The sequence below is a fragment of the Pholcus phalangioides genome, unplaced genomic scaffold (genome assembly GCF_987345545.1).
Source record: "Pholcus phalangioides strain wild (caught in Gottingen) unplaced genomic scaffold, Ppha-v1.0 ptg000014l_1, whole genome shotgun sequence".
NCBI lineage: Eukaryota > Metazoa > Arthropoda > Arachnida > Araneae > Pholcidae > Pholcus > Pholcus phalangioides.
In genome coordinates, this window is record NW_028301607.1 from 20,098,005 (window position 1) to 20,122,258 (window position 24,254).

At 34.6% G+C, this 24,254-nt stretch overlaps 1 protein-coding gene across 7 annotated transcripts in view; it reads left to right on the plus strand.

Annotated features, from left to right (window-relative positions):
- Coq7 (ubiquinone biosynthesis protein COQ7, mitochondrial) overlaps nt 1–24,059 on the plus strand; it is a 71,567-nt gene extending 47,508 nt beyond the window's left edge. For all 7 annotated transcript variants that reach the window (XM_089241849.1, XM_089241855.1, XM_089241851.1 and 4 more), the window contains one exon: nt 23,653–24,059. In XM_089241849.1, coding sequence (XP_089097975.1) covers nt 23,653–23,933 — 281 coding nt within the window. In that variant the 3' untranslated portion in view covers nt 23,934–24,059. The remainder of the gene's footprint in view (nt 1–23,652) is intronic.
- Nucleotides 24,060–24,254: the final 195 nt, after the last annotated feature.

Sequence of the window (24,254 nt, forward strand, 5' to 3'; positions counted from 1 at the left end):
CAGAGCCGACAGTTTGATTTTTTTTTTTGGCAAATTGTATTTTTTTTTACCCATTCACCCCGGATTTAGCAAGCCATGCCCCGTGTGGCTGCAATGAGTCGCGTGGCCAAGCGCCACCCCTGTACTCTATTACAAGGGCCATTTTGGTTCCCTCACCCATGGCCCCACAAGAGCCCGGGATAATTCTCATAATTTTTTGGCTTTTTCAGGTTATAAATTAACTATAGAAGGGGCAGAGAGAAATCTGACTGGGAGGGGCCCTGCGGAAGATCCCAGCCTAGAGGCTTATACACTCACTCAGAATTTGATTCACAATAGTCAAATGAAGGCAAAGGAAAATTTTGGTTTTTCACTTGTCCGGCCCCTGGAATACCAGAAACACCTTTTGAAAAAATTTTCTTAATAAAAATTACCCTGTTAAATATCATCTTCACAGGATAAGTGATGATGGCTCACAAAAATAAGTGCTCTTTCAAGGATTAAGCTATCTGGCATTTATTGAGAATGGTAAAATAACTCTGGAACAAAATATTTTCTACTTCGAAAGCGGGACGTATGGTCACACACATTTTGCATGGTAAACAATTATGTGCAGCTTTCTTCTGAAAAAAAATCAGGTTCATCTCCAGGTGTCCTTCACCGAATCCCAATCAGCCTCCTGGCAGTGTCACCATTAGGGGCGGCACATGAGGCTTCGCACCCGGGCGGCAGGTAAGCTCGAGCCGCCCCTGTATTGGGACTTCCTCTAAGATTGGCACCACATCTTTAAATTTTTTTTAATCAATACTGTAATGCTTCCTTTTAACTGCCCTACTACTGGCTTGAAGCACATCCTAAATAATTTCAATGCAATTTTCCTATCATGCAAGAGCAATGTTGTGGACATTAGAAAAAAAATTCTTAAAAGGCGTACGACTACATTTAAAGCAATTTAAATCCGTTTATTAGAGACTCACTGCATCTGCTGATTTCTAAAAAAAGTGCAATGAATTCTCACGTAAGTCTTCACTTTGAAATGTGCATAACCCTCTCAATGCGTCTCTTTGCATCTGTCAACCTAAAATTTATGGTTTTTAGTGTTGATAACACGCATGCAAAACCAATTCAGCGACGCGTTCTCACAATCTGCAAGAACTGCTTGGATTTGATAGTTGGAAATGATGTCTAAATGCCAAAGATTTGGAGTTCGAATCAAAATGAAAATGTCAAATAATGGAAATTGTGCTTCATATAAATGAAATATTTTAATATTGAAAGAGCTATATTATTTAGAGAGATTAATCGTGCTCGTAGTCATAAGTCTCGTAAATGTGAAATTTTGTCATAAAACAGAGTGAAGCACGAATCCCCTAGCTCACAAGTGGAATTTAGAGGCATTTACGCATAACCTCTTGGTCATTTTTCTTTTTTCTCCCCACCCTTTCTTCCTTTTGTTTCCTTCCTAAATTTATAAAAGTGAAAAGGACATAATCATAAAAAAAGGACTGTTTTCAGATCAAATTGCCGAAGTTCAATTACTTTACTGCAAAGATTTTTACTGTCGGATTTTTTTTGGGGAAATACAGTTAAACCCAAAGCGTATTAAAGACCCTTTATTAATACGCTTTCGTCAAACTCCATTAGACCGGAACTCCAAGATACCCGAGAAATCACTTCGTAATAACGAAATTTCGTTACAAAGGAATTCCAGATTTTTATATTGTTCCTATGTAAACCTATCTGAGGGATTAGAAAAGTTTTCGTTAAAACAATATTTTTCCCGTTGTAATGGTATTTGTTACAATGAGAGCTGACTGTATTTCGTCTCAAGCTATTTTTTTACGTGTATTCGGAGGCTGCATGGGTAACAGGGCGTATGACACTTTACTAGTGAGCCATTAATCTTAGAGACATACCCAACTAGAAAAAGTATCCAAATCATGTTTCCAACTGAGATATGTCATTCATGTTGTAAGGGGTTGTATAGCTCTAAAATAAATAAAAAAAAACTCTTTATGCCGTCCCTGTGTGCCAAAGAACCCAATTAAGAAGTTGTTGCTCTGTCTTTCCCGATGCCAACTAAAATAATTTCACGTTTTTAAGTGCAATATTCACCGATATATGCAAATTCAAAAACTTGAAGAAATTTGGGAAAAAACAGCATTCAATGCGGGTAAAATGGTTTCCCTTCATTTAATGCTGTTTTTTCCCCCAATTTTCTTGGAATATCTCAGTGAAAATTTGAACTTAGACACGTTGAATTTTTTTGTCGGAGTCCAGGAAACATCTTTCCAATTGGGTTTTGGGGCACAGGGTTTCCGTATAAAAAGTTAACATTTTTATTTTAATAACTCTGTAACCCCTGGCAACATGAATCAAATATCTGAGTACTACACATTATTCAGGTACTTTTTCCAACTGGAAGTATGCCTCTGGGACCAATAGTACACCAGTAAAATGCCATATGCCTCGTTACCTATGCGCCCTGTATATGAAATATAGTACGGACTGTTATGTGAAATATTGTGTTGTGTTTAAGCCAACACGCACGTTGCTTCGTTCGCCTGCGAGAGAGCGGTCACATTATGAACCGAAAAGCCACTTGAAGGTAGCTTGTCATCCATTGAAATATCAGATTTTCATCGTATCGAAATTGAAGTCAACAAACTGATTGTTTTCGTATTTGAAAATCTGATTATTTATGTTTTCCGATGGGCTTGAAATCCTGATAATGAATCATTATTATGTTCACACGAACAGTTTTGTCACTGCGTACATGATTTCTCTGGAATGAATGGTTAAAACAAATATTTAAAAAAACTTTTCACACGCATTTTAGTTTTTTTTTTAAATTCATAGTAGGGCTACAACATGAACCTATATCCTTGGTACATGTATTATTGTTGAAAACGATGTGGAAGGTTGAACTTTTCAATTGTGATTCATTTGTGTGTGGCTATTCCCTCATTACTACTTTTATCCGCACGAAGAGAATAAAATTAACAAAACTGCTTGCTACCACTTTTTGTGATTTTTATCATTATAAGAATGCATATTTTGGAAGCTACAACTGACATTTCTCAATGAAACCATAATCTTTTACAAACAAAAAAAAAAAAACTAATTTTGAATTAATACAAATTTCATCCAGTACAGTAACTTAATGACATTGTGCCGTCTTCAAGCACAGAGTTTACATTGATTAAAAATATTTTTTTTTTAATTGGACTGACACAACACATAAAACATACAAATCAAACTAAGAAAAACACAAAACAATAAACTTCACAAAAAGTAACCTTACGATGATACAGACCCTTTGTGACCCCAAGGGATTTATTCTATTTTTACTGTATTCTATTGTGTTTATTTTGCTTTTTCGTTATTTTCATAAATTAAAAATTAATCGAATTAAATTCAAAAATATTCATACTTCAGACAATTTTTGAATAACTATCTTCTAATGGGAAAACGGGGGGGGGGGGGGAGAAAAGAAGGGGGAGTAGAAAATTATTCATGTTCGCAAGGGGGCCACAGGAATGAGAAATTGTTGAAAGGGGGCCATGGACAAAAAAAGGTTGAGAACCACTGCTTTAAACCTCAGGTTGGACAACATATTTAACATTTCTTAAGTAAGTTGTAGTTATTTGTTCAATTACTACGTTTTTTGTGATGTTTCCATGAATTATGAAATCGTGCAATGCTATAATTAAGGTATCATTTTGCCATGGCTATCGTTTCTGTTCTGCGAGCAAATTTCCCACATGTTGGATGATGTCATTAATTTTACATTTTTAAGTATTTTTTCCCCTTAACCAAATAAAATTACATTTTTTCAGGAATATTCATGTCAATTTTCAAGTCATTTTGACAATCATTCTTTTTTTACAGTGTTTTCAAATCAGAACCTTAGTTATAATCACCCTGTATATCGTAAATCATTGCTAATTAATCTGCATTATTTATGCTTCATTAAATACATTATATTCACTTAATTTTTATTACTTTTTTCAAAATAGCTTCCTAATTAAGCATACTGAAAGTAACTGGAGAAAAACCTTTATATACTATATGATTAATAACAACATTGAAAGAATTTTCAAACACACAGTAATCCATTGAGTGAAGCAAAAATAATTAAATTTTCAAAGTTGGTTTTCATTAAAATGTAAGAAATATTGATTAATTAAATATGGGAATAGTGTTAATTATATTAATAAACATTTTAATTAATTATTAGATGTTTGAATGATTTTTCAGAATTTCATTGTTTTTAATGTTAATACTATTTAAAACAAAAAAAATGGTTTAAACCAAAAAAAACGTTTTTTTTATACCAACCCTGATTGTATTTGATTTTATTACTTTTAGAAGATTTGATCACCCATTTGCTATCCGTTTTCCTTTTTACAGCATTTGTTAACTTTGCTACTGTTGTGGATTGCTGAGCTTTTTTTTTATGAACAATTGATCAAATTTCTATATCAAAACTTTTGTCTTGAACAAAGCTCAACAAGTAAGAAATACACATGTCTACTCTTTTGTTCACTTTGCCATGCATATACATGTGTTTCAGAACCTTATGAAATGCTTCCAAATACATAATTGTATTGTTGCTGGCATGTAAGCGATAGCAATATGCCCAGAGTTTGGGACGAGTGGCATACTTATTTTGGAAATAAACTCCAAATTCCTACACATCACTATCTTCCACAAATTCTCTGAGGAAATTTTGGAGCAATTGTTCAAACTGAAGAACATCTGTAGTCTCCAACATAATGCGCAAATATTTATACACAGCCGCTTTCTTTTCCTGGGTATGCGCTCTAGAGAGCACCTCACTCCAGTTCCTGTCAACATGCCAGGAACACAGAAGTTGTCTTTCTGCTTCACCAAACACTTTTTTCCAACTGCTGTAATACGCAGGTGCATCATCTGACATAAATATTTTGGTTTTTATGTCAGGGATCCTGGACTTCATGGACTTGAAAAAACTTCCATTTGGGTAAAGAAATTCTGTTTGAGAAACAGAATGCCACAGGAAACCCTGAGCCAAACTCATCTGCAACTATAACAGTGGTCAAATAAAAATCGTGCATGTTTGGGCCATGCGTCGAGTCAATACAGACCTTTTCAGGTCCAAATTTAGTGAGCATTTCCTTTTGGATAGGAGTCATGATGACAATCATGAAATCTTCCTTGTTCAATTCTTCATGCACAGTGTCCTGGGACTTGAAGAACAGGAGAATGTTCTTTCAGCTCAGCCATTTCAGATGCAAACAATGCTACACTGATCGCATCATTTTCATGCCTTCTAGCATCATCTGAATTAGTTAATCTAGAGATGTTGAGTAAATCTTTTCAACCTAGGAGATGTATCCTTTCAATATAGAGTTTTTCACCGTCTCTCTGACATCTTTTGAACATCTCTCGAAAGGTATTCCTTGAGCCAATTTTCCTACAAAGAAAAAAAATTTTTTCAAAGATTAACACATACAGCCAGATTTAGCAAGACAATAGTCTTTTAAAAATCACCTTCTGCCAACTTATAAATTGGCATGATCTAAAAGAGACATTACACCCACATGTAATTATGAGTGACCTGTTGATGATGTCCATTTTCTATCAGCTTATATTAATGCTGTCAGCTTTTATCACGTCACAGAAGAACTACATGTTCAATGCAAAATACTTCAAATGTGAACTTAGATAATGAACTGCAGTTGGTACAATTAGTCACTATGGTATAGCAATAACTTCAAGTAATCATAAATATACTCTCCTGTACTTGAATAATCTGATATTAACAAAGTTACAGAGCACTAGTATTAAACAGCATATCAGGAGACTGAAATAATGACGTCCAGGCAACGGTGGTGGTTGCAGTAACACGAGTTAGCTCTTGAGTGCCGATTTCGTCTATTTACTATATTTCTGGACATTTTAACCACATTAATATATATATTTTTTTAATTTTGGTTTAAATCTAAACACTGTGCTGATTTCAAATCTATTCAACATGAGTTCTAAAAATAATTTATCCGTGTGCTTAGCGTGCAGCGAAAACATTCAATGTGATTATGAAAAAATTATATGTAATGGGTGTTTCGGCTCCTTTCATTTCTTCTGTGTAGGATTAAGTGAGAAAAACTTTTAGTTTTGAGAATTAGTGAAAAGCCATACAACAAAGTGGATGTGTATTAGATGTACAACACAGCAAAATGAAAAGACATCAACTTCTCATGCAACCAAACCAAATTATGAAATTCCAGACATGGTGAGTGCATCATCTGCTGACTGTTTCTCAAATCAAATGAATGAAACCTTGCAAATACACAATTTAAACCCTACTATATGTAGTGCTTTAAACTATATTTTCACTTCATTATCACCAGAATCAACAAAACTGGTCACATGTATCTCCTCAATGATCCAAAATCACACACAATCTCTTGCTGACCTGATGAATCAGAATTTCTCGGCTCACTCTATAAAGTTAAAGGCACTGAAATCTGAAGTAGCACGGCAGAGGGCTATAATTTCTGAATACAAGATAAATCAAGTGAAAATGGAAACTGATAATGCCGAATTGAGATCAAAAATCCGATATCTTGAAACTGACATCTCAGATCTCCTACAGTATTCAAGACGAAACAACATAGAAATCCTTGGACTTCCTGAGTCGGAGGATGAAGACATGGACAACATAAAAACTGCAATTTTCCATAATTTGAATCTCTTGGATTTAGTGGGAGATGTTAGTGCCATGCATCGTATTCCATCTTCTAGGAAAGACAAGATAAAACCGATTATAATCCAGTTTAACTCTAAAAACAAACGTGATCTGTGTTATAGTGCAGCTCGCCAAACAAAGATGTGTGCATCTCAGATCAATGATCGTCTCGCAGCAAACCGTCTTTATTTCAATGAACACCTAGCACCGTACAATAAACAGGTATTTTATCATGCAAAAAAATTCAAAACAGATAACAATTACAAATTCTGTTGGACTCGCAATGGAAAAATATATTTAAGGGAATCAGAGAAATCTAGAGTATTTAAAATAACCCATATTGATAATCTTTATAACACTAGTCAATAAGTTTATATTTACGTATTTTTATCAGTAGTATGTTATGTGCATCAGTATCTCTTGAAATTGATGTCACTTTTCATTTTTAACAAATTTTGTATATACAAATAACAATCACACCCGTCTTAACCGAAGTTATCGAATCAAGATAGTGTATATGTTGCTTTAACCGAATTTCGGTTTACATTTGAAATACTAATATAATTTTTATAACATATGCCATATTTTATAAATTCTAATTTTTTTCCCCCTTTTAAATAGTTTAACCACACAATAATATGTGGTTTTTGATCTCCTTGAGGTACGAAATTGCTTAGTGTAATTTACTTACATCATGGATCCTGAATTTTTTTGTTCAATCCTTGACACCCAGGAGGATTTTAACAAATACCTATCCTCACATGATTATAACAGCAGTTGTAATCAAATTCGTTGTGTTGTATTAGAGTGGTGCATTTAAATATTAGAAGTATTAGAGCTAACTTTGACCAGCTTCTTGTTTTATTGAACGATTCCCTTGATTTTATTGATATACTTGTTTTATCTGAAGTATGGGTATTGAGGACGAGATCAATTTTTGCACATTGCCAGAATTTAATTTATTCACGTGTTGCAGAAATGACAATAGATCGGGCGGTATTTTTGTATATACTAAAAAATCTTTCCATTTCACTGAATTGATTAATTTTACTATGCAATCTGGAGAAGCAAATAATACTTCTTGATGATACTTTAAAATTCTCTATCATTAGCTTATATAGATCACATTCTTATCCTGTCAAGCAATTTATTGAAGAGCTTAAAATCATGATAAAAAATAACAAATGCAAAGATGTACTAATAATAGGCGACATAAATATTGATATTCTAAACAATGCCCCAGGTATGCATTGTGACTATCAGGACATGTTAAGTTATCATGGTTTTACACCCTTAATCATGAACACAACTAGATCTCTCTCGCAAACCTGCATTGATCATATCTTTATTCGAAACTCTAATAAAATTAATGAAATTTCATCATCTATTTACAATACAGAAATAACAGATCATTTCCCTATTATTTGCAAATTAAACTTCAATTATCATGCTTTAAAATCAGATAAGATGGAGAAATACATTAGAAAAACGGATTTTATAACACTAACATCTTACTTAGAAAACTATAATTTTGTTTTTAAGAGCCACACCCCTGGACTCATCTTTGATGAATTTATGTTAAAACTACAAACTCTAATACACAATCATTCTAAATACCACCATAAAACTCCTAACAAGAAATCCTACAAACCTTGGATAAATTCAGACTTAGCCCATTTAATTGAGATTAAACAAAAATTATATTTAAAAACTAAAAAATATCCATACGATATAATGTTCAAGCATGCTTACAAAAAGGTTGCAAAGCTTGTCAAAGACAAAATAAAAATAGCTAAGCAAAACTATTACACAGTACAATTTTTAAATTGCCACACTTCAACTGAATGCTGGAAACTAACGAATAAAATACTAGGATCCGGCTTCAAAAATTGCATACTACCCACTGAAACAAATTTACGCCTCCTTGCTAATAACTTTAACACACATTTCATAAATATCACACAACAAACAATGGTACAAAATAACTTTCTACAATTCGTATGTTCCAATGAAAACTCTATTTTTCTTGCTCCGACAGATATTGGTGAAATTACAAAAATTGTAAGGTCCTTGCGCAATTCGGCAACTTGTTTTGATATCATAACTGCAAAGGCTTTAAAAAGTCTTCCTTCCGGTACTTTACAACTTCTTACAGATCTTATAAATAATTGTATTGAAAATGGGGAATATCCTAAGTCTCTCAAATCAGCAGTTGTGATCCCTATTTACAAAAATTGAGATTCAAATTGTTTGCATAACTATAGACCTATTTCTATCTTATCTCAAACCTCTAAAATTTTTGAAACAGTTATTAAATCCAGAATTTACTGTTTTTATCTACTATTAATTTTTTTTCGAAAAATCAACATGGTTTTTTACCTGTCAGTAATACAGAAACTGCTCTATTGACATTCACTGAATTTGTTTATAAGAATATAGATCATTCTAAAAAAACAATAGGAGTATTTCTAGACATCAAGAAAGCATTTGACAGTGTTAATCATAGTATACTACTCTCGAAATTATATGCTTATGGAATTAGAGGAAATGCATTTAGTATCATCAAATCTTATCTTGACAATAGAACCCAGATGGTAAAATGCAATAGCTTTCTGAGTAATGTCATGCAAGTAAAAAAGGGAGTCCCTCAAGGATCAGTTATGGGCCCGCTGCTATTCATAATCTTTATTAACGATCTTTGTAACCTCGACATAGTAGGTAAAATTATAACCTTTGCTGAGTGACACAGTCATACTTTATTCAGGAACGGAATATTTGGCACTCACTAACAATAACGACCATCAAAATTAGAAATTGGTTTCAATGCAATGATTTACAAATAAATGTAACAAAATTTATAAATTTTTCTCTTCAATCCATTCCTCAAATCAACCATAATAACTTTCCATGTATGTTCACACTTCACCTCGTGCACGTGCCAATGTCTTGAACAAGTAACATCCATTAAATACCTTGGCGTTCATATTGACCAAAATTTGAAATTGAAATCGCATATTAAATACCTTCAAACTCGGCTCCGTTTCATTTTATATAAGCTCTATCATCTGAAACTGTACATTAATAACCATTTCCTTATAACATTCTATTATTCAATGTTTCATTCATATTTAATGTATGGTCTCTCAGTTTGGGGAGGAGATTATCTAACTAATATTAAGCCTATTATTTCTCTCCAAAATAAAGCTATCAGATGCATCACTAATGATTATGTTACCCCTCTAATTGATCAATTTCATCGATTAAGAATTCTCCCAGTGCGTTACCTCTACTTTTATAAATCCTTATTAATAATAAAAAAACACCAGTACTCCTTACCTCTTAACGTATCCCGTACTTCTGCTCGTCTAAATGCCATCTACTCACTGCCATTAGTTCATAAAAATATTCTTAAAAAACACTTTTTGATTATTATAGATTCCAAAATTCTATAATAATCTACCCAGAGAAATCACTGACACTACTGCATTTACTTCCTTTAAAAAACGCCTCAAACTTTACCTACTCGAACTCTAACATTGAGTCCCATTTCTGATTACATCCTCTAACATTATGCTTAATTAAATCATATCTTTAAATCACCTCCCATAATCCTGTACAAATTCATGTGTTGGCTCCATATTTATTATGTATATCGTTAACATGTTATTCATATATTTTTTTTCTTTTGTGTATTTTGGGTAAATATTAAGTCTATATTAAGAACTCATGTTGATATTATTCATATGTAATTTTTATAGCACCTCCTATGCATGAGAATATTCTTTATTGTTTTTATTGCAATTTTTAACATTCAGTTTTTGTTAATTATACTATTTTTATCTGTAACTACTATCTTTTTTATATTTTTTCCCCATCATATATCTGAAAATAATATCACTGTACTATATTTTTTAAACCTATTCATTGTAACAACCAGTATGGGACATCTGTCTCCTTGGTTGCCAATAATATCATATAACATGTATTCACACACATTTTAAAATAAAATTGAATTGAAAAATATTCCACGCATTTCAGGTAGCTTGCATTTTTTGAAGGTGCACATAAAAGCTGTAATCATCTATGGGATTATCTTTTGATTTCTTTCAAGACAGGTTGCCATAACAAGCAGCGTGTGTCTTAGGTTACACCACACTACACTATACTATTGAGTATGATTGTTATCTTGAGGCAATTTAAAATACCAAAATTTGTTGATATCACTGGAATTTAAGGAAAGGTTTCAGTCACTAGCAGCAACATTAATCCTTTCAGCAATGCAATGGAAACAATAAAACTCAGAACAAGTTATTCAGTAAACATAACAGGATTTAAGCTAGATAAAAATTCTTTTTGCGAAAAAGCGAAAATGTGGGGAAAAGCTTTAGCAAAATGCTACAATGCTAATGATGGATTTCTACTTGTTTGGTACCTCCTGTACGCATTTTTGTGGAAGGGACTACTACTTCTTTCGCCATCTAAGATTTTCTTTCACATTTTTCACTAAATACGACTGTAGTTCAAATATTTTTTTGATACCATATTTTTTTACAAGAATAATGGAACTAACTAGATAATTCTTGTTTTTCTGTTTGGCTCAATGAAAGATGCTCTAGTTCCATCTCATGCCCAACATGTGTTCTGTAATGTGTTACAAGAAGTTCTTCTGCTTCAATAACTTCCATAGTGGCAGTACAATGAGAGCCCATTTTACAGCTGCCGTGCCGTCTAGGCACTCTCACACCTACAAGAAAAAAATATTTTTTTCAAGGAAATATCGCAGTGGTCTCAGCCAAAAAACAAACTTTGGCCTTATTGCAAACATGACAAGTGAATTTTGCAAGATGACCATAGTTCAATTCTTAGGTTTACAATATAGTCAACTTTTAAACAAAGAACTTGTGACAATGACCACTTTTAAACTTGAGAACAAAAGAAAAAGCATGCATAACATAAGAAAAATAAAACATGAGAATTGATGTGGTTTCTTTCCATAGGACATGATTTTTGAAATGCGGTATAAAGAGCTCCAGAAAGTCCACAAGGGGATGCTAAGAGGCATACTGAAACACACTTTATGATGAGAGGCATACTTTCAGAAAACAGAAATTAGAGTGAAAACATTGTCATAGGTATAGCATACACTGGAAAGGAAGGTTCTTGCCTACCTTACTGCTTGATGGGGGGGGGGGGGAGAATAGACTGAGTATCCAAACCTATACTTCACATTCTATCATTAATGAACAAAGGCTCTTAAATTCATATTTATAATTAAACACTAGTACTTAAGTCAAATCAAAGCAAATTGAATGTAACATAACCAATACTGCTTTTCAAAACTGCAGGTTAGGTGTTTTATATCATTCCTTGTACTACTACAGTCAAAACTTGATACATTGCTAACCCTGGGAACAAATGAAAATGACTTCATAAGCAGCAGGGTTTACGCTACATAAAAAATTCTTTTAGCAAAAAAGCGAAAATGGGGGGGAAAAGCTTTAGCGAAATGCTAATGATTTATGGTTGGATGTCTTCTCGTTTCGTATCTCCTGTACGCAGTTTTGCAAAAGTGGCTACTACTGACCATAGCTTAAACCCTGATAAGCAGCAGTGACTTTCTAACAAGTCAGTCAAGTTTGCAATTATGCTAGAGAAGAGACCTTCAAAAACTGACATTATAGGTATGATGATGCCAAAGGTGAGTAACCCCTCCCCCCGTGTATGCTTCTGATAGAATTAGCGAATGAAACACACCTGATGATTGAGAAACAAACCAGAGCGATTGCAACAATAATAGCTTTTCTTGCTTCCATCTTTCAAAACAGCTTTGGTAAACAATGCATAGAAACTACCCTCTCTTTTTTCTTCCATCTCCTTCCAAAGCAAAAAATCTAAAAAAATATTTGCATCAAATTAGATGCTAAATGGAATGTTATACAATATGAAATGTCAAAAATATAAAATAGCCTATACCAATTTTATTCCTACCATAATGACAAGAAGCACATTTGAAAATTTTAAGTGGGAAAAATCAGACAAAAAATCTCTATACCAGGCCCCTGATTTGGGGGAAAGGGGCATCGAATGTCCCTGGCTTTAAAAAATACAATCGAAATGGACGAAAAAGGTAAAATATCCAGACACGCATGCACACAGTATATGTTATCTGCCTCTCCCCCCCTGAAAAAGTTGAAATGATGGGCCTCCTGTACCCAGTTTAATTTTGGTATAGAGTAATTTTTGCGTAATGAGAGCAAAAATTTTGACTCTGTTAGCAAGTGATTCACATTACAAGCAAAAATTTTGCATTTAATTTATTTTCACGTTATCAGAACTAAGCTGACAGTTTTTGACTTTTGCTCACATAAGTACTGTGGAATTGAGGGTAATATTTTCCTCTTTGGTTTCTGATCAGCGTGCCTCACTTGAAAAGTGAATGCATGTGCAAGTGTGACTGTTTACTATGTGAAACTAGATGCAGCACTGTAACCGCACATTCGTGCACTTGAGCTTTTTAAACATTCTGCTGAGAGAAAACTGTGATTGGATTATTGAACATGACTTTGAGGGGCTAGCTCATGAACAGGAAAAAACAGTTGTTGAAGAGATTGTGGTCCTTGCATAACACCATCAGACTGGAAGTGCATGAGGATGTAATTTAAGAATTAGTGGTAGAACATTGTCAGGAGTTAACTGTAGATGGATCTCCTTTGTACGCAACAGCAAAAGTTTACGGGTGGTGTCTCGTCTGAGAAAGAGAAATTCTTTTCTTTTTTTTAAATGAGATTAGAAAGACGTATCGAATGTGTGGAAATCTGTGCAAAATTTTGTAGAAAAGAACAAATCAAATAAAGCTGTAGCAAAGCGAGCAATGGATCTATCTGACGAACAATGTAATTTCCAAGAAATCCTGAAAATGCAGCACTGAAGCAAAAGCAAGTCTCATTGGATAGGTTCAAAGTTACATGAAAAGAATAAGTTTGCAAACAACAAAAAGTCTGTAAATGGATCAAAACCAGTGTTTCCCAAACTGAGCATTAATCCCCCCGGGGGGGGGGGACAATGGAATGGTCCAGATGGGCAGTAAAAAGCTATGGGTATAACATAGGGTCCTATAGACAGGGCCGAATTTAGGGGGGTGCGAAAGATGTGGTCACACCGGGCCACAATACCTTTTCTTTCTCAGCCTGTAGATGTTTTGGAAATTTTCGATTAAAATTTAATTTCCCCTGCCCATTAAATTATTAATTGTGAAAGGAGGCTTTTGGTTTGAAGCCCCTATAATATTTTTAGTGTTATTAGGTATGGCATTAGCTTATTTCAAACAGGAAAAGAGTGTATGCAGGTGATCACATTCTTTACCCCTGAAAAAAGTCCACCTTTCTTTCTGCCATTAAAGAAATAACAGGGCTACATTAACCAAGGGAAAAAAACCATGCTTAGGGCATCAAACAAAAAGTTGTTACATGGACATTAGGGTGGAACAAAATTTTTTTTTTCAAAATTGCCATTGTAATAGAATTTAAAATGTGCCTTTATGTGAAGAAATGTCATTCCTAATTTTTTTCCCCAAAATTCAAACTTCTTGAGGTTCCTCATCGCCCCTAAAGTTTTAAGCACGTGTGGAATTCTCTAGCATGACACCGCTTAGGAGGCTTTCCTATCCCCTGAACTCGTGATTCGTTCAGTGACCCCAATGTTTTCCCCCTTGTTTTCAGTATTCATCTGCAATCTTACCCCGTAACTGAGAGAGTGTATAGCAGTCAAAATGATGACCAGAAGCTTTTATTCTTGTGACATTTTAGGAAATCCTATAGAGTGGGATTCTCAGGTCTCGCCCATCTATGGCGATGTTAAGCTTTGTTATTTGCTGACTCAACACAGTATGAAGGCATAATAATCAAGAAAAGATCCAGCTATTGCAGACATTCTTGAAACTATCGTGCCAAAGATAGAAAATATTTGGAAACTAAATTTTACCCTCATAGATACCTAAATAGGTTATAATAACAAATAAGTGATTCAAAATGTATTTATAACTTATTTTTAAAATTAAACAACAGTTCTTTATATCATCAGAATGACATAAAGAAAACTCCATCTTTTCCATCTTCATACTGTGCCTCTCCCTGCAACGGTGTCAAGTCCCCTGGGTTGAGAATCATTTATACCATGACTTATCCGCCCCCCCCCCCCCAAATTATATGGCTACAGAGCTCCAGCTTGGGGCATGAGATGGCTCTTGTCATTTTTTCTTTTTTTACACTATAAATTCACTATACAACAGCCCTGTGCCAAAATCTGGCCACTGAACCCGTCAAAAATCCCAGCGCAGGCAGCATTAGAGGATGTGTGGAGCCTCTTATACACTTATATATTATGTCAGGGGTTCTCAAACTTGTTCCACGCACAGCACCTCTTTCTCTAATGAACGCTTATTCGTGGCTCCCCAGAGCAGTTTAACAAAGAGTCTCTTTGAAAAACCTTTGTAGGGTGCCACAGCAAGAGTGGGATTCTCGGGTCTTATCTTACCCCTTAACTGACAGGGTGTATGGCGGCCAAAATGACAACCAAAAGCTTCTATCGTAATGACATTTTAGGAAATTCTAAAGAGTTGGATTCTCTGGTCTTGCCCACCCATGGCAATGTTATGCTTTTTAATTTGCTGATTCAATGCAATATGAAGGCACAACAATCAAGAAAAGTTCCAGCTATTGCAGACATTCTTGAAATTATCGTGCCAAAGATAGAAAATATTTGGAAAACTGCTTCAATTCCTACAGTTTCTCACCAATGTATATGCAAAAGTTTCAAAGACTTTTACTGTAAATACAAGAATCTTCAGAAAAATATGAAAGCAAGGAAAGATTCTCAAACTTTCAAGTTGAACTTGAAATCTCTTTAGTGCAAAGCATGGAAATTGTTCGACATTGCAGCATGCAAATGTGATTTTGAAGACTAAGAGTGACAAGTTGAGAAAGGTCCCAAATTTAGAGCAATATTTCTTACAAGATCAAAGAAGTACACGCAAGATGGCCATTGGTCGAGTAGATGTCCTAACAATGAAGAAATTGAAAAACAATGAACAAAGGAAAATGATATCTCATTTGAAGTCATCTTAAGAAGAAACAGTGGAAACTAGTTCATCAACCACTGAAAACTCGTCTATATCCAACGATTCTGAGGAAAGTGATCTATATGAGCCAAAACAGTTTACCGTTGAAGTTAGTATTTCCATCTACGAGTACCTGAAGCTGGTACATCAATCAGTGCCAAAGCAAGTACTTCATTTGCTTTTCAAGTTCTACCATCATCCTCACAAGCGAGAACTGAATTACCAAATATTGCTCTTGCTTGTGATAGAACTGGTGTGTCTAATCGATCAGCTGCAATTATTGCGAATGCTGTGCTGGAAGATGTTGGGTTATTGACGAAAGAGAAGCCAAATATGACAATAGACCGGATGAAAATAAGGCTTGAAAGAGCATCACTTTTGCAAGTTAAAATTCCTAGAACAAAATGTGCGAGGAATATATTTTGATGGTCGAAAAGACAAATCTTAGCTAATGTTAAAGAAGGTGATTCTTTCCATAGAAGAACCATATCTGAAAAACATATAACCATATTACAGGAACTCGATCAATTTATCTCGGTCACACAACTCCAAGAAGCAGTAGAGCAAGGGATATAGTCATCAATCCTGGACTTATTGAAGCAAGATTTTGATACAAAAGAATTGATGGCGATGGAACTGTTACCAATACTGGTTATAAAAATTGTGTTAGATTAATAGAGAAATAAATATAGGCCATACCTTGCAATGGCTTATTTGTCTTTTTTACCCCAATGACTTACCTCTAAAGCATCATTTGAAGCACCCAGATAGATGTTCCATTAGTCCACACAGGCTTCAAGGTGATATCGGACAAAGATTGGAAAATTGTGAAAGATTACCTATTGTGAAATTTAAACCAATCTCTAATAACCTTCCGATAATGGACAGTAACAAAAGTGATTCAAGTGCAGATCAGATATATCTTGTGGAAATAATACAGGCAAAAAACTGGGAATCAAGAGAATTCTGAAAATTAGAAATGAAGGATTATCAGAAGCAGAAATCTGTATATTCCATGTTCTGAAAATAAACTTTTCTGCTAAGCACTATTCAAAACTAATTCCATGTGATCAAGTGCGAGTGACTGAACCACCTATTATAAAAAATCAGGAACTGGAGCCACAAAAAGTATCTGAACTTGTTTTTCCATCTATACCAAATTTTCCGCCACACACAAGCAGCTGAACGGTGCATACGAATGTTGTGAAGTAAAATCAAGGAGTACTTTTCTATCGTTTGAAAAAAAAGCTTACTATTTTGCGAAAAAGTGAAATGTAATAACAGTGTGATAACAGAGAAAGCAATAGAGGCATTCTCCTGACACCTATAACATCAAACTTTTTTCTTTTTTTTATATATAATTTGGAATATGGTTATAGTTTTGTCCCCACCCTTAAAAAGGGTTTATTTTATATACACTCATTGCCATAAAAATTTGCGCACCAAGAAATAATTGTGGGATCGAAACGAAAGTTGGCCTGAAGGTACATGTCGGGCAGATATGCAAATGATTAGAAATGCAGCGTGATTGCACATTGCGTAATGCCACTAGAGGGTGTTGAACTGCGTTCTCCTTGGAGTATAAAACAGTTAAGCAGAGCTTGCTGGAGTGTAGGAGTGTATTTAATCGTTTGCAAAGGAAATGCTGAGGTAGACATGCCGTTACGCCGCCGTCGAAGACCATATGAGCAGTTGTCAGAGTTCGATAGGGGAAGAATCATCGGGATGATGGAAGCTGGGTGGTCAGCTCGGCGAGTAGCTCGTCAACTAGGCCGTTCTGATTTTACTGTGAGGAGGTGTTGGGACCAGTGGACAGAAGAGATGTCATTTACATGGCGACCAGGTTCAGGACGCCCTCGACAGACCAGTCGTCGAGAAGACCGTCACATCATCCGAAACGCACGCGTAGAGCCAACTGTCTCATTGCCCGCTATCCAGACACAGGCAGCAGCTTCACTACGGGCCCCTGTGTCTTCCCGAACCATTGCAAGGCACCTGGCTATACATCTGGTATCGCGGCGCCCATTACGTGTGCTGCCAATGACACCCACCCACCAACGCCTCCGTTTGGAGTGGTGTTGAGCACGACGGGATTGGACTGCAACGGAATGGAACCAGGTCTTCTTCAGCGACGAATCGAGATTCAACTTGAGCAGTGATGACAATCGTGTTCGTGTGTGGAGGCCCCGTGGTGAACGCTTCAATCCTGCCTTCACTTTACAGCGACACACCGCTCCCACAGCTGGCATCATGGTATGGGGTGCCATTGCTCACGATACACGGTCACCCCTAATATTGATCCATGGCACAATGACAGCCCAGCGGTACGTCCATAACATCCTTCAGCCACATGTGTTGCCACTCATGGCAGGGTTTTCAGGAGCCATTTTTCAACAAGACAATGCTAGGCCACGCACAGCAATGATGTCACAAGACTGCCTCCGCCACATTACCACCCTTCCCTGGCCTGCTCTATCCCCAGATTTGTCACCAATCGAGCATATCTGGGATCATTTGGGATGGCAAGTTGGACACCCTACGAGGTTGGTCGAACTAGAGGTGCATTTACAGCAACTGTGGAACGAGATGTCTCAGGAACCAGGAGAATTGATCATACGGAACTTGTATGCCTCAATGCCCGCTCGTATCGCATCGTGCATTCACGCTAGAGGGGGGTCTAAAACTTCTGTTCATCTGTACTTTTTTCTGCAATAAATTATCCTTTTTCTTGGATTTTCTAATCACTTACTTATATCAACGTAGTACTTACATGTGTAAAATTTCGTTTCATTTTGACGACTTCTTCTGGGTGCGCAAATTTTTATGGCAATGAGTGTATATATTTAAAAAGATCGTTCATTTAAAAAGATTTTTATAATGTGCACTTCTTAGAAAAGTCTTTTTTTGCTCGACCTTTAGGGCCCGTTAGGAACCTCAAGATATTAAAATATTTTCCTAGATCTTGGTACAACGTCTTAAAATCTTGAAAGGCATCTTTTGAACACTAAGGCAACATCAATTTCCAAAAAAAAGTGAAAAAACACCCTTTTTCATTCCACCCTAATGGACATCTAGATGACGACTGTCCTGGACCGAGGCAACTTCGACTGTTCTTTGGATTGTTAATTGCATGCCTTCCTGGGGGACCTCCGAACTGTCATGATGTTTCCCTGGGAGGCTTGAGAACTTCTTCGAAATTCCGTAGAACTTATATTCATGAAGACTGATATACAATGTCAATCTAATTTTTTTTCTCTAATTACTCATTTAGTACAGTACCGACATTAGAGAGATTCTGTTTCATGAACAGAGAGTTCATGCATAAAAACATTTAAGATAACAAAGGTCTGAAAATTTAGGATGTAGGTAGGCTACGTTGCTTGCAGCCCAGGCAGTTCATTCTCTGATAAGAAAATGTGTTTGACAACTATGTATTAAATAAATTATATCTGAGGTTTAGACTGAATGCACCTAGTGTTGCTAATATTTGACAACCTATACCAGGGCGTCTTTTTAAATATTCAAATATTGAAATTACAATCTTGGATTTTATTTGTGGCAAGAAACGCTTTGTTTTAAGCAAGTAATAACATAACATTGGAGAGCTCATGCATAGTGAATCCTAATAATAGAGTTTTCCAAAAACTTCAAAAACTTGTCATAAAAAGCATCGTAGGCGGGAAAACGCTTTAAACAGTAAGTTTCGATAGATATTAGTAAAAAGTTAGGATTACGAAAATAAGCCGTACTAAGCGAGAAAACTTTCTAAGTGAGAACGTTATAAGCGGAATGTACTGTAGTAATTTTAAATTAATCTACATTTTCAAATGCAGTTCTAACGTGTTGAAACACGTTAAAATGTTTTTTTTATTTTTGGGAATCCCAGTATTTGATTCCTTTACTTCTATTATTTACATTAATTAAACAAAAACAGCAATAAAAGATTTGAAGAATGATCAAAGTTATCGAATTGCAACAGATATTTGATAAAGATGATAGAACACTACAAAAGTATATCAGAAATGTATGTCTGTTCAATATGATTCGAGCCACCATGAAGTGTTAAGCAGGTGTGGACCACGCCAATTACTATTAACCATTTATAAATGTTATCAAATTAATTTAAATGCAACTCCATCTCAGTACATCGTGTTTGATTCGATCTCAACTATCAACGCTTTCCTGAAATAATGAAAAAATGAGTGTAATAAAATGAGTTATTTCTGAACAATTTTTTCCCTTCAAGATGTATGTTCGGAAGTCGAAAAACTTATAAGCTGGGTAGCGACTGCGTGTGTGCATAAAATTTTTTTGGAGGGGCTGCGAAATTCCAAAGCCCGGTCCTGCCTATAGATTATCTTGTGATGAGAGAAATAAATTTCTGGATAAAGGAGCGATGGAACAAAAATGGACACTGTCCAAAGCGATAGTCCTCTTCTCCCTTGACATTTATAGTAAGCTAATTTGTAAACATTATTGTATTATATGTTTATTTATGATGCTATTTTATATTATATATATCTTATTATATTATTGTGCTGTATTATTGATTGAACCATTTTTATGTGAATGAATAGTTATGGAACAAATCATTTTCTATGTGGAAGTTCGATTCGGATAACAAACATTTTGGGGGAATGAATTAAGCTTGTTACCAAAGTTCCACTGTATATAACTTTAAGAAATTCAATAACTTTAAAAAGAAACAATGGAATTCAAGAAGGGATTAACAGTAACTCAGGAAAAGAGCTTACGTGAAATATAGCTTGAGTTAGATTGTTATATTTTTTTTGTGCAGAAAAGTAATATGTGCAGTTATACAGGTGAGATGAGCCACTTGATATATGATATATGTCCAGTGGCAGATGAATAAACATAAAACTTTGCTTGATCTCATTAAAAAATACAGAAATGATGAACAGCATCGCCATGATATGGGAATGCTTCATGGAGCCCAACAATTTTTTTTTTCAAACGGTTTTCAAAACTCATAGAAAATGGTTGTATGGTAGCAATCATTTAGCTTCTGGAAGATACAGCCACTTCTAGACTTGCAAACATGATCCTTTCAAGCATCATCCACCAGTCAAAATCATGTAAATTTGTTAATTTGGAATAATAAAAAGGGCTCCTTTGTTCAAAACAGTAAGTTAGTCCTAAGTTGTAGATTTTTTAAAATTAAATAACTGCTATTAAACATTGAACTACCAAGAACATTAAACGTTGTTTGTAGTTCAAATAAATGCTATAAATTGAGTGTTTTTAAGTAGGGAATTGCTGCAATGTATAAATTTTTTATCTACATTTTTTGTCTTTTGGCATGTTTTGAAAATTACAGAGATCTAGATAACATTAATAATTTATTTCAAGCAAGTTTTTTCATCACAAGTGTATTGAAATTGAAAGAAAAGATCAATCTAGAAAATCACTGCTGCTTTTTTGCTTATGCTCCAATTATCACCATTACCTTGATGCTACACTGGTGTGCAAAAATTAAGGACGAAACAGTATTTCTAATGTAACGATGCAAAAGTGTTCCAAATCGACACAAATAATACCATAAGATCCCCCATGACATAAAAACATGAGAAAAGTAAACAAAACATGGCTTCTGGGCTCTAAAACTACGTTAGAAAAATTGTATTTTTTCTAATGAAAAATTCCACAAAAACAGAGTTTACATAATTTTTTGCATGTAAATTTCAAATGTAAGTGTATGAATTATTTTTATTCATATTCTGTATGTTTTTGTAAACACTTCAGTGGAAATTTCACTTGAATATATTGAAAATTGAAAAAGTTATGGTTTATTTTCTCAAAGAATGTCACTTAAAATCAGCATCATAAGTCATCTGCATTATTTTTTGATAAATTTCAAATTTTTTTTTGTTCTAAAGAATTTTAGAGATATGCAAATAATACATCACACGGTTAATAAGGATGGTAAAAGCAACAAAAAATTAAAATCATTGAAATCTGAGACTGGGTGTCATTTTCGCATTTTGCCGGGTGATTTGAAATGGAATATGAACCATATATTTTATGTGATAAATCTATTCATCAAGATACAGTAATGCTGAATAAAAGCTAATCACTTAGTTTCAGAGTTTGATTGTTTGATTTCAGAGTCTTTCCCGAGTGTGTGTGGTGGTGTTTTTTTTTTTTTTTTTTTTTTTTTTTTTGTGGGGAAATTTCAGAGCTGTCCCTCAGGGAAGCATGTTTAACAGTGTTTCTTGTTCCCCCCCCCCCCCCAATATAAAAGAAATCCAGGAGCAAGGAACTTTGCTACTCATTGCTTTGATTTGTGAATAAATATTTTGTGTATAAAAATTTTATATGTAAAGGGTGAATCCCTAAACCCGCCGTCAGCTTCCATGTTGTGGGATTTCTGCAGGTTGTTCAACAGTATTCTAATAGTCATACTTTCTTCTTTTCATATTTCTATTTTAAATGCTTCACATCTGCTTTTTCAAAGATGTCTCAGGCTCTCTCAATCACACGTCGTGACTTGAATTCTACTTGGTTTTCATTCATCAGCGCCCCTTAGAACATTCCAGGGCCGTTAAAGAATCTGTTCTAGATTATAGTGTTTGAAATGCATTGGTTCTACTACCACGCTTTCCAAAAACCTTTTTGTAAATAATTAAAGTTAAATTCATAAAATTTGTCGAGTGCGCTATAGTGAGCTGGCTACATTGATATGTGCCTGTGCAGTTCTCTTTAAATTGGTTTTTTTAACTATTCTGAGAAAATATCTAGTTAAAGCAGACAATAAGCTGGAAATAAATAAACAAGTTTGTTTTGTATCACTTCAATTTACATTAACAGGTTAACCCTCAATTTTTCGTTAAAAACAATTTTAGTAGATATGGTTGGATCTCATTATAGGAAGTCTATGTTCTGCTGAACATTACCTTTCCAGTCATGGACCAGGGTAAACACAATGCATATCCATCCATGTTAGTACACCTAATGGAAGAACAGAGTTTAGGGCAAGTCACCAGCAATTAACACCAGGCGAAGATCTCTCAGTAATTAGAGATTAAAGTCCTCAGAAACTAGTAAAGCCAACGTCATGGAATGTAGAATAGCTGGACGGCATAGATCGGCACTTTCACAGATAATCCATTCGGGGTTTTATCATCTAGAGCAGCCAAATAATTACCAGATCGGTGTTAAAAAACCTGTAAAAGGCTATTAGACTTTCATTACAAAAACTTTCCGTGATAAAACCATTTTCACCAAACCAGCTGGGAACTAGAGAACAAAGGTTATTTGAGTTGTGGCATAACTTTTTTTAGTTTAACGACCTCGGCCGATCATTTTAAGCTAGCAAAACAAGAAGTAATTGGAATAAAAATGTGATAAGTGAAAACACACACAAGAGAGGCATATTTATACAACTCAAATCGGTATTATTCTAGGACCAATCGTCCACTGGTAACACTCCGTCTCTCAATAAAAATTCTAACATCTGACAAAATAATTTACATACAAAAACAAGTTTCAAAATTAATTCAAAATATTAAATGGCAACAAAAACATAATTGGGCAAGCTGGCCAGGCTCTCCAATCATGCCTTTTAAATTAAACAAGAAAAAGAAAAATATAACTATTCCGGCAGAAGTCTGCAGCCTACCGCAGAAACAAGTAAGTAATATATATATATAACAACATTTTAACGAGATTATATATGTGGCATATATATATATATCCTCAGGGAGAATCCCCACACAAAATAATAATTCATTTTAACGAAGAAGGATGCCATCCTGATCTTTTACATATGAATCTAATGTATATATATTTTTTTTTCTTGTATTAGGAACTGCTTTACTTGGAAATTCATCTGCCATGACTTGCACAGTAGCTGTTGAAAAGGTTATCACTTATCATTATGACAGCCAAATTCGGGAACTTGTAAAAGTGCATTCAGCCAAACACAAAACTTTGCTTGATCTCATTAAAAAATACAGAGATGATGAACAGCATCACCATGATATGGGAATGCTTCATGGAGCCCAACAATTGTTTTTTTTCAAACAGTTTTCAAAACTCATAGAAAATGGTTGTATGGTAGCAATTATCATTGCTGAGAACATTTAGCTTCTGGGAGATACAGCCACTTCTAGACTTGCGAACATGATCCTTTCAAGCATCATCCACAAGTCAAAATCATGTAAATTTGTTAATTTAGAATAATAAAAAGGGCTTCTTTGTTCAAAACAGTAAGTTTGTCCTAAGTTGGGGATTTTTTTAAATTAAATTACTGCTATTAAACATTGAACTACCAAAAACATTAAACATTGTTGTTTGTAGTTCAAATAAATGCTGTAAATTGAGTGTTTTTTGTCTTTTGGCATGTTTTGAAATTTACAGAGATCTAGATAACATTAATAATTTATTTCAAGCAAGTTTTTTCATCAC